This window comes from Trichomycterus rosablanca, chromosome 16 (assembly GCF_030014385.1).
Source record: "Trichomycterus rosablanca isolate fTriRos1 chromosome 16, fTriRos1.hap1, whole genome shotgun sequence".
Taxonomy (NCBI): Eukaryota; Metazoa; Chordata; class Actinopteri; order Siluriformes; family Trichomycteridae; genus Trichomycterus; species Trichomycterus rosablanca.
The window spans coordinates 22,420,393-22,431,779 of NC_086003.1; the positions used below are offsets into that span (position 1 = coordinate 22,420,393).

General features: G+C 38.5%; 1 protein-coding gene across 1 annotated transcript in view; it reads left to right on the forward strand.

The window, feature by feature from the left end:
* pacs1a (phosphofurin acidic cluster sorting protein 1a) overlaps nt 1-9,556 on the forward strand; it is a 28,707-nt gene extending 19,151 nt beyond the window's left edge. The window contains exons 17-24 of the mRNA XM_063011036.1: nt 57-167; nt 410-524; nt 2,178-2,220; nt 2,318-2,360; nt 2,672-2,816; nt 4,498-4,721; nt 4,919-5,038; nt 7,393-9,556. Of these exons, the coding sequence (XP_062867106.1) occupies nt 57-167; nt 410-524; nt 2,178-2,220; nt 2,318-2,360; nt 2,672-2,816; nt 4,498-4,721; nt 4,919-5,038; nt 7,393-7,511 (920 nt within the window). The 3' untranslated portion in view covers nt 7,512-9,556. The remainder of the gene's footprint in view (nt 1-56; nt 168-409; nt 525-2,177; nt 2,221-2,317; nt 2,361-2,671; nt 2,817-4,497; nt 4,722-4,918; nt 5,039-7,392) is intronic.
* The last annotated feature ends 1,831 nt before the right edge of the window (nt 9,557-11,387 follow it).

Below are 11,387 nucleotides of genomic sequence, written 5' to 3' on the forward strand. Positions count from 1 at the left end.
TAATGGCTTTCACTATGCAGTGTTTAATATTGAGCTGAGTGTCATCCTCTGTGCAGCCTCTCACCCTGTGGCTAAGTACCTGGGTTCTCTGGATAACCGCTATCGTTTAGCTTTCCTCGACAGTTCATGGCGCGAGTTCTTCAGTCGAACAGATTCTCCTCAGCCTGGTAGGCACTTAGTAGAAATCTGCTGCGTCACTCCAGGCTGAAAATACATGTACATACATAAATCAAGGTTGATAATAAATCAATAAAAGGTTGATAATACAATAATGAGAACACTAATCTACAGTAAAATATGGAGGCATCATTATATACTGCTGCATCTAGACAATGATTTAGTCTTATTCACTGTTAACTATGTTTACATTACTGTTAAACATTTGTTTCTCTGCACTGTTTGCATCTAGGCTCATCTGCAGAGGCTGTGGATGTGGCGGGCCGTATTTGTCAGTACATTAACGGAGCCTCAGTCACTCACCAGTTGCCAATTGCTGAGGCCATGCTGACCTGCAAACATAAAACGTGAGTAAAACAGCAGAGCAAGTTTGATGTGTAACCGTGCATGCTTAAGTCATGTAATTACTGGGGTGGATTTACAATTGCTTTTCTTTCAGAAATGAATTATACAATAACATAGGAGAGTAAACACAAGAGCAAATAATGCCCTACCCCCTTCCCCAAATTTGTAGTCTTTGGAGCCTTTTAACAGGCTACTTTACAACAGCATTTGCTGAAAAATAACTTTCACTAGAACACTTGCATCATAAAAGAATAGTAAAATCAATTTATAAACCTAGAATAATGGCTCGCAGCAGTAAAACACACTAGCACACCAGAGCTGACATTTCGAACTCATCAGTTCGAAACTCAGCTCTGCCATCCGACTGGGCTGGGTGCCTACATGAACAACGATTGGCTTGTTGTTCATATAGGGTGGAGAGCCAGGTAGGACTCTCTCATGGTTGATGCAATTACAACCTCTGCTGGCTGACTGATGGCGCCTGCACAGAGATGGGGAAAAAGAGTGCGTTGATCAGGGTGTTGCTCTCCGTACACAAAGCTGATCCGCATATAAACTCACCTAGTGCAGGTGAAAAAATGCAGTGGGCTACTGCACACGTGGGGACATTTGTTAGTTTAGTTGTCCTTATTTGGAGCGGGGATCTGCATCTGTGGAGATAAAGCATAATGCAATTGGACGCGCTAAAAGTTGGGAGATAAAAGGGAGAAAATGCATAAACAAAAAAATATATATATATATAATATAGATTCATTTGTGTCTAGTTCCCTAAGGATTAGCATGTAATGTTAATGGCTGTGTTACACAGTGATAAACGTGCTACTGAAACACCATTATGGAACATGTTGCAGGCATTAAAATTTGAATAAGTGTATATTTTGTACACTTTCCAATTAAATACAGCCTGGCCGATTACATTTCGTGTTCCAGCTTGACTCTTGTGCACAAAATAAGCTCCATAAAGTCATTGTTTGGTGTTAAGGAACACGGGGGCCTGTACAGAGCCTTACGAATTAGAATGTTAATTGCAAGCTTAGCGTTCTAGTCCAAATTATTGGCTGACCTTACAAATGCTCTTCTGACTGAACACAAGTAGGCACAAGGTCCCACAAAGACTTCAATGAACTTTGTGAAGAGCCTGGAAGCTGTAATAGCTTTGGGTGAGCAATTTCATATCAATTCCAATAGTTTTGGAATGTGATGGCCAACAAGCTCATTGTCGGTGAGCTAAAACATTATGATCACCACTTAAAAAATGTGAATGACTGATTATTATGTATTAATTAATTTTGTCCTGGTCAGGGATCTAGTAAATGTTGGGCTGTTGGTTGTGACCTGTAGCAGCAGATATGGGCAGGCATAGAAATCTAAGTGTCTTTGTTAAGGGCCTAATTGTTATGGCTAGATGGCTAGGTCAGAGTATCCAAAACACCAAGGAATCCACTAAAGTGGTGGGAGAGCTGTTTCCTCCCACTGTACCTGTTCCCTTTAATAACACCCTGTCAGCACACACTGTTTAACCATTATTAACTGTCCAAATACCTCTGTTTGTGGAACTAATATTCTGTTTCTTTAATACAGCCCCTTGTTTGCACAGTCATTTCTGTGTGCACATGCTATCGGGTGCATATTATTTCTTTTTATTGCTCTTCCAGGCAAGATGACGATTCCTGCCAGAATTTTGTCCCTTTTGTGGGTGTAAGTGCATCTTCACTTACTAATATAGCTCCACTGCTGGTTATCATTCTCTATAATGCCAGGCACTATTTTTAATTATTTTTTCTCCTCTGTTCAGGTGGTTAAAGTTGGTTTGATTGAGCCCGGGCCTGGCTTTGTAGGTAAAAATGTTTTTTTATACCTTTAAACTTGGTAACTAAACATAATGGGTGACAAATTTAAAGAAAAACAACATGCTGTGTTTCAGTAAGGTGCTTGTCCTTCACAAGCCATTAGATTAGATTTAGTTTGGCTTGGCATAAACTCTGGAACTTAACTGGCTGGACAAATCTGGGTGGGTTTTAAACGTGTTGTTATAGAAAACTGTATGCTTAAGAAAGCAAAAGAACAATTCCCAATATTTCCTTAAAAATCAGTAAGTTTTATGTCTTAAGTGAGCTTAGATTAGTTTTATATTCTTATTTCTTGAAAGGTGGGGACGGTGAAGACGGAGTGGCCTTGAGTCTAACAGTTCCATCAACCTCTCCACCGGCTCATGCATTGTCCCCTGGAGCAATGAAAGAATCGGCTACTCCTCCTCCTTCACCATCCCTCAGCAGTGGATTGGCCGTTCTTGGGTAGGTTAAGTGTCCGTCCAGCAATTTTTAGGTCTTATACTGTGCCTGCATTTACTGTAAATAATTTCTGACTGATGTTTTCCAAAGATGTGTTGATTTTATTCACTCTATAACCCAGCCAGTTAAATGACTGGTCCCAAAGAGCTAGACATAATATCTATGATTTTCACTTGGGGGTAGAGCCTTAGGATGAATATTTCTAAAAAACAGTGCAAATGTTGTCTGTGAATCTATGAGTCGATGTTCACTTTGGCAGTCCACACTGGCCGAGCAGAGTCCCAGGCCCTTGCCTCCTACAACACGCCACCTCCGCTGTTTCTTTTACAGAGAGCCTTACAATGCTACTAATTTAAGACTACTTTGTAGTATGTAGGGAAAATGTCAATATAATATGTAAAAGTATGTGTGAGTTGAGATATGGTATATTTTACAAATTCTTTATCAAATGTCACCACTCAAGTCATTTTAAATTGCATATTAAAATCACAAGTTTTTACAGAGGATATACTGTGCAAACTTCACACTAACACCCAGCTATACACCGATCAGCCATAACATTAACACCACCTCCTTGTTTCTACACTCACTGTCCATTTTATCAGCTCCACTTACCATATAGAAGCACTTTGTAGCTCTGCAATTACTAACTGTAGTCCATCTGTTTCTCTCTAAATACTTTTCTAACCTGCTTTCACCCTGTTCTTCAATGGTCAGGATCCCCACAGGACAACCACAGAGCAGGTATTATTTAGGTGGTGGATCATTCTCAGCACTGCAGTGACACTGACATGGTGGTGGTGTGTTAGTGTGTGTTGTGCTGGTATGAGTGGATCATACACAGCAGCGTTGCTAAAGTTTTTAAATACCGTGTCCACTCACCGTCCACTCTATTAGACACTCCTACCTAGTTGGTCCACCTTGTAGTCAGAGACGATCGCTCATCTATTGCTGCTGTTTGAGCTGGTCATCTTCTAGACCTTATTCAGTGGTTACAGGAGGCTGCCCATGGGGCACTGTTGGCTGGATATATTTTTGGTTGGTGGACTATTCTCAGTCCAGCAGTGACAGTGAGGTGTTTAAAAACTCCATCAACGCTGCTGTGTCTGATCCACTCATACCAGCACAACACACACTAACACACCACCACCATGTCAGTGTCACTGCAGTGCTGAGAATGATCCACCATCCAAATAATACCTACTCTGTAGTGGTCCTGGGAGAGTCCTGACCAATGAAGAATAGCATGAAAGGGGGCTAACAAAGCATGCCGAGGAACAGGTGGACTACAGTCAGTAATTATAGAACTACAAAGTGCTTCTATATGGTAAGTGGAGCTGATAAAATGGACAGTGAGTGTAGAAACAAGGAGGTGGTGTTAATGTTATGGCTGATCGGTGTAAGTTCACTGATCATAGAGGTATTTTAATATTCGACATATGACTAAAATAACATGCTGTTACATCACCATAAACTAGAGGCATGATTCACTTCTGACACAAAAAAACTTAAATAAACCAAATGTTATGTCATGGTGCACTTTCTATTTAGTATCATACTGAGCTTTGCAAAGGACACTCAAATGCTCTGCTGCTGCAGACCTATCCAGACATCATTTAAGCAACAAGTGTTTATGAATGTAATCCATTAAGGTTTCAAAGAGGTCACTTGAATTTTTTACCAGGAGTCCAATCATGTCTCACGGAGTGGATGCCATTGGACTCCAGGTGGATTACTGGGTGGCTGAAAAGCGTAAAGATGGTGAGAGAAAGGACACCAAGAACACACTTAAAAGTGCTTTCAGGTCATTGCAGGTCAGCAGGCTGCCCAACTCTGCCAACGGAGAAGTCCATCCCATCTCCTGCACTATGGCCATGACGGTGGTTACCAAGGAGAAGAACAAGAAAGGTGAGCATGTCACCAACGCTGCATAAGCAACAGCTTGTATTACACTGTGATTATAAGGTTTGTTGTTATTAATGGCGTCATCTTTAGAGGTTAATTTGCATTATATTAAATTTGCTTTAATGCATTGCTTGCATTAGCCAGCTAACTATTAAAGCTAATTCAGTTTGAAAAGCATCATTGCATTTGTCTGTCCTTAGTTCCGACAATATTTCTGGGGAAGAAGCCAAGAGAGAGAGACGTCGAGTCCAAGAGTCAGGTGATTGAGGGCATCACTCGCCTCATCTGTTCTGCCAAGCAACAGCAAACAAGTATACGAGGTAATACCCCCTCCTCCCCTTTGTGAACTGCTTAGGAAATAAATAATTAGGATCCAGTTGATAAGATTGGAATGGTTTTTGAACACTGTGTGTAGTATTTATGTAGGAAACATTTAATCTCATCTAAAGGTAAATTCACAACAGAAAACAAAGTAGGTGAAATAAACTGCTGTAGACTAACATAAGGGGCGGCACAGTGGATAAGTGGGTAGCACTGTTGCCTCACAGCAAGTAGGTCCTGGGTTCTGGGTCCAGGTCCTTTCTGTGTGGAGTTTGCATGTTCTCCCCGTGTCTGCGTTGGTTTGCTCCGGGTGCTCCGGTTTCCTCCCACAATCCAAATACATGCAAGTGAGGTAAATTACAGTTACTAAATTGTCCATGACTGTGTTCGATATAACCTTGTGTGAACTGATGAACCTTGTGGGTAATGAGTACCTACCGTTCCTGTCATGAATGTAACCAAAGTGTAAAACATGATGTTAAAATCCTAATAAACAAACAAAACTTAACATAAGACTATGGAGCGAAAGTTTCAGTGTAATAAAAATGGGGTGATGACTTCAGGGTTACGGATGGCTATTAATTACAATAATAGAATGCACTGTTAGTGTCTTCCAATGTCAAAACTAAACCTAGACACCAGTAATTTGGTTTAAGCACTAATCTGAGTGGATTCTGCACATTATCAGTACAGTACACAGTCCTAGGAACCTTGCAGAAAACGTTCTTACAGATTGGAGGCAAGTTTCCAATCTGTACATCAGTAAAAGGATTATTATGTATGGAGATTGTTCTGCTTTATCTAACTGTACAGGCTCAGTCGACTGCTAATAAGCTATGCTAAAAATGAACACCAGCTGTCCAAATTAGGCTGACATTTGACTGTTCCTGGTGCCGACATCATTATGTCTTCTCATAGGATCCTGACATCATGATGTCTTATTATCAATGGATCTCGGCTAGCTAAAAACCTGTTCTTAAATCCTCATGCAGTTTTTAAGTTACGAACGTTTAGAAAAAAATTGCATCACTGTCTGTAACTCTGAGTGATGTTGGAGAAACAGCCTGACAAATTCTTATAAATGATCAGTGGGAATACTAACAGTAGCTACTAAAACCCTGGAGGACAATCTTTCTTTTAGCTTTCAAACTCATTTGTGTCTTACATCATTTCCCATCTAAAAGCCAGCAGTGTCCCTGTTCTGTAGAGAGCCAACTTGAAATCAATCTTTACCAAGATCTTTCATCACTACCTTGCCAGTGGTTTTGGAATTGGAGTCCAACAAGCTCATGGTCAGGTGTTCACATACTTCGGGCCATATAGTGTATTTGGGTACATATTGGTGCTACATTTTAACCATAAATACAGTCTGCTTTATACAGTATGGCTGTTTTAAAGTCTGATGAGATATTGGTCAGCTAAAATTAGGAAAGAAATAAAAAAAATCCTTCTTGTCCAACAATTTTTGGACATTTTGTAAATATATGACATTTTTGTCTGGTAAAACAAATCAAGCTGTACATGGTAATTTTGTAATTTTGTGTTGAGTGCCCTAGTACTTACAAGCTAAACTACAGCGGCAGATCGTGTTATCATAACATGTTTGATATTTATAAAGAGGTGTGTCATGTTTTCATCTATGAACCTACAATCTATGATTGTACTGGAGTGAAGGTCTATTGGAAGATTGTAACCAAGCCAGCCTGGGTGTGTTTCACATCTTGTGTTCTCAGTATTATGATGCTCTTGCTTTGATCACATTGCACTCAACTGTGTCCACAATACTGATATTACCTTAAAATAACAATTAAATATCTGAGAAGAACATGATAAATCACAACTGTTGATGCAAACATGTGCATTCTTTTAGAACCAATATAAAAATTTATTTAAGATATAATACATTTATTATGTGTAAGGCTTGACTGCTTTTCTATCATATCACAAGGAACAAAAGTTATATGTAGGATATCCTTTATGTAGATTTTGAATCTGGTTGAACATTCCACCCACATAGACCGGTCATCCTGCCCTAGCCTGTCTGCTGCAGGCACTGCCAATTATGTCTGCTAGATGGCGCCCAGCCGACCAGTGGCAACGCCGAGTTTTCAACAAGGGAGTTCAGAATCTCGGCGCTGGTGTGCTAGCGGATTATATAGCACATTTAAAGTTACTTAAAATAAATAAATAAATTGTTAAAGCTTTCACAATTAAACAATCAAAATGAATTAAAAAAAAATTTTTATTATTGAAAAAACATGGTATATGCAAACACTCGTCTGAAGATTGATAGTAATTTCTGAATTTTTTTGTGTTTGTCTAAGTTATTATACTTTTTCTTAATTTTTTTCAGTATCTGTGGATGGAATGGAGTGGAATGATGTAAAGTTTTTTCAGCTGGCATCTCAGTGGCCCACTCATGTGAAGTATCTACCAGTGGGTCTTTTTGGTTACAGTAAAACAGCCACGTAATTGCATCTTGTCACCAATCCGCCAAAAAAGACTTTCAATATTTATGAGTCATGACAGTTTTGAGAATTCAGTTATTTCAGTTCTTTTCTGTGCTGAAACGATGGGAACATAGGCTTCTGTTTTGGCCTAAACCAAATATTTTCAAAAATGAATTATTAAATTAATTGTTGGTTTTCCATAAATGAGATATAATGTTCTGGATTAAAAATACACTTACAGCACACATAAAATTTGTCCCTGATATTTGGTACTTTTTCTTTAATCAGCCACTTTTGATCCACCAACGACTTTTTAGCAGAATTGTTATGGACATCGATTACCTGGCAACCTTGGTATTTTATGTTTTCTTGACAAAACCTTGACCTTTAATTACAGTCGGCTGTTCAGTCTTATGTTCCTTCAGTCAGAAAAAGAGCACTTGCAGAAATCAATGAAATTCTCAGAGTGCCATGACCTACTTGTCTATTACGAGTGTATGGGATTTTTTGACCGGAACTGTAGCTGACAGCTGAGGAAAAACCCCAAACAGACATCATCTCCAGTTCTGTTATATTGTTTGTTATTTCCTACTGTGGTTTGCAGTTAGCGATGCAATAACACCCAAATACTGGATCATTATTGTACTGTGAAATTATTGAAGTATCTATTAGTGAATTATGAGTGAGGTGTTCTATCTGAAATGTAGTGATTATTGTCGTGTTATTTTATATGGCAATAGCTTTGAGTATAATTAATCTGCAAAAAAGAGCACTTTTGCTGTATTATAAAGTTTGTAATATTAAAAGTCTATGAAGTATACTAAAAAAATAATATTCTCAGTGAAAATATGACTAAAGATATTAACTAACTAATATATTTTGTTATTTTGCTAGTTGTTGTGTCTGAATAAGCAAGTAAATTGATATTTTGAATATGAACACATTTCCCTGTGATGATTGGGGGATACTTGGGCTGCTTCCGACACCTTTTTAATCGGGTGGTGCTTACATTGTTCAATGTGCAGTAAAACTGGTGGTTAAAAATGAGAGTAAACTGTATTATTGTAAAGTATCATCAGTGTATAACCTACCTCCCTGTCACACTGCATAATGTGATCTTACTTATTCCAGATATACACATTTATATCCAGTTGTCAAAAATGTGCAGTCTACCCTTAATGCCTTCAACATGCAAACCTCGATTTCAGAGGAGTTGAGAAAGTCTAAAATATAGAACATAAAAAACATAAAACAAACATAGAGATTTTTTAAAGATGTTTAAAAATGACAATCATGCGTGGGTATAGAAGTAGCATTTTAGAAAATAATTCATTCAGTAATTCATAATTTATTTAATACTTTGTGCATAATATTGTCAAAAGATTAAGGAATTTTTTTAATAAATAATTACTGCACCACTTACTGATTGCCAGTGATCACTTAAACATTGCTGGCTTCAGGAACACTGACCAACATTCAGAAATGTTGCCAACTTCTCAAGGCTTAAGCACTGTGGTAATGTGTAGAGTATCAGCCTTTTAAAATGTTTATGACTATGATTACACTATTTTCTCTAACTAAATAATAAAAATCATCCACATTAATCCCAGCCCCCTTAAAATGTCAGGTTCAGTCATGATGTGTGGGTGTAGGGGCACGATTACAGCAGAAAAATCTCCACACACATTGTAGCGTTATATGCTGTCTTTATCAGTAATGCCAGTGCTTATTTCAAGATGACAACACATGACTAGCTACATTCTGCATGGCTGTGTTAATGAGAGTGTGTGCTAGGCTGGCCTGCCTGCAGCTGAAGAATTGTCTCTTATTAAGCATATAATACATGAGGGCAATGTTTATACTGAATACAGATCAAAGAGAACTTATTTTAATTCTTGTTTTCCTGTTTTACTTAGCATTTCACATACTGTCCCAACTTTTTTGAAAGTAATGTTTGTACATGGTTGTATGCAAATTAAGTACTTTGCATGCAGTAATACTGTAATATTTTGGTGTAACTTTGTTGTAAAAATATTTTTGTCGTGCACAAATGACAATAAATACTCCCTGATTAAAATGTTTATGTAAGGCTTCTTTGTTTATTATTTTTGGTCAGAAATTATCTATATTTGGGACACATACACCGACTAGGCATAACATTATGACCACCTCCTTGTTTCTACACTCACTGTCCATTTTATCAGCTCCACTTACCATATAGAAGCACAGTCCATCTGCTTTTTACATACTTTTTAGCCTGCTTTTACCCTGTTCTTTAATGGTCAGGAGCCCCAGAGGACCACCACAGAGCAGGTATTATTTGGGTGGTGGATGATTCTCAGCACTGCAGTGACACTGACATGGTGGTGGTGTGTTAGTGTGTGTTGTGCTGGTATGAGTGGATAAGACAAAGCAGCGCTGCTGGAGCTTTTAAACACCTCACCGTCACTGCTGGACTGAGAATAGTCCACCAACCAAAAACATCCAGCCAACAGCACTGATGACGGTCTAGAAGATGACCAAGTCAAACAGCAGCAATAGATGAGCAATCGTCTCTGACTTTACGTCTTTGTTGCTGTCCACATATATGAACAAAAAGCAGAAGCAGGATTTTTTTTATCCCAACAAACAGGATCTGACCTGCAATATACTAATGAAAAACTAGAAGTTTTAGATCTGTTTAAATCATTCAGTTGCACAAAGAAAAACAGCCCAAATTATTAAATTCCAATTTATGATGACGTACGTACATGTTCATTACAAAGAGTGTATCTTGACTTCCACTGTCTGTATGTAAAAGAAATAATTGTGAAACTAGATCTTGGGAACCTTGGTTCAGTCTTTACTGTCTGAAAGGTTTTGGTAATTTCTGATAATTTTCTTGTGTGAGTTTTCTTTAAATATTCTGGTGTCCATCTACTGACCAAAACCATTCTGAGATGGAGTGACCACTGCTAGGTTTGAGTAAGTGTAAATTGGTGTTGCCCTGTGACATATTGGCATTTTGTCCAGGATAAAAGAACTCAATGAAAAAATAAATAAATAAACGGCAAAGAAGTATCCATAATAAAATTACACATTTTGCTGTTTCTCTAAGACACATTGATTATATGCTGCCACATGCCATAATTACAAATAGCTCACTGTGTGCCTGACACATTTAAATGCCATCTGAAGAAAAATTGTACAACTTCAGTCGAATATTTTGTCTTTGTAGCTGTCACAAATTCTCAGTGTTTTAAAAAATGAATAAAATTATAGATTCAGAAAGAGTCTGCAGATTGTGATGTTAAGTTTAAATTGATATAATTGTTATTTTGACCCAACAAGTTCCAGCGAATGCATCATTATTGACAAAGTAAAACATGTTTTTAAGTTTTTCAAAAAAAGTATTAAAAATCAAAAACTCACTCACTAACAGCTTACCCAACTAGGGTCGTGGGAGGTTGCTGGAGCTTATCCCAGCTTCTTAATGGGCGCCAGGCACACAGTAACACCCTGGATGGGACGCCGGGGCTGACACACATACACACACCCATTCACCTATAGGGCAATTCAGTGTCTCCAATTAACCTGACTGCATGTTTTTGGACTGTGGGAGGAAACCAGAGCTCCAGAAGGAAACCCACACAGACACGGGGAGAACGTGCAAACTGGGTATCGAACCCAGGACCTTCTTGCTGTAAGGCGACAGTGCTACCCACCGAGCCACCGTGCCGCCCAAATAAAAAACTAAAATCTCTTATTCACAAAAGCATTCATTCCCATTTTCATTACTTTGCAGACGTTCCCTTTGTCAGCAATTACAGCTCTTACAAGTCTTGTACAAGTCTCTACAAGTTTTGCACAGCTGGATTTGGGCAGTTTTTCCCCATTCCTTATTGCAAATCGCATGGCT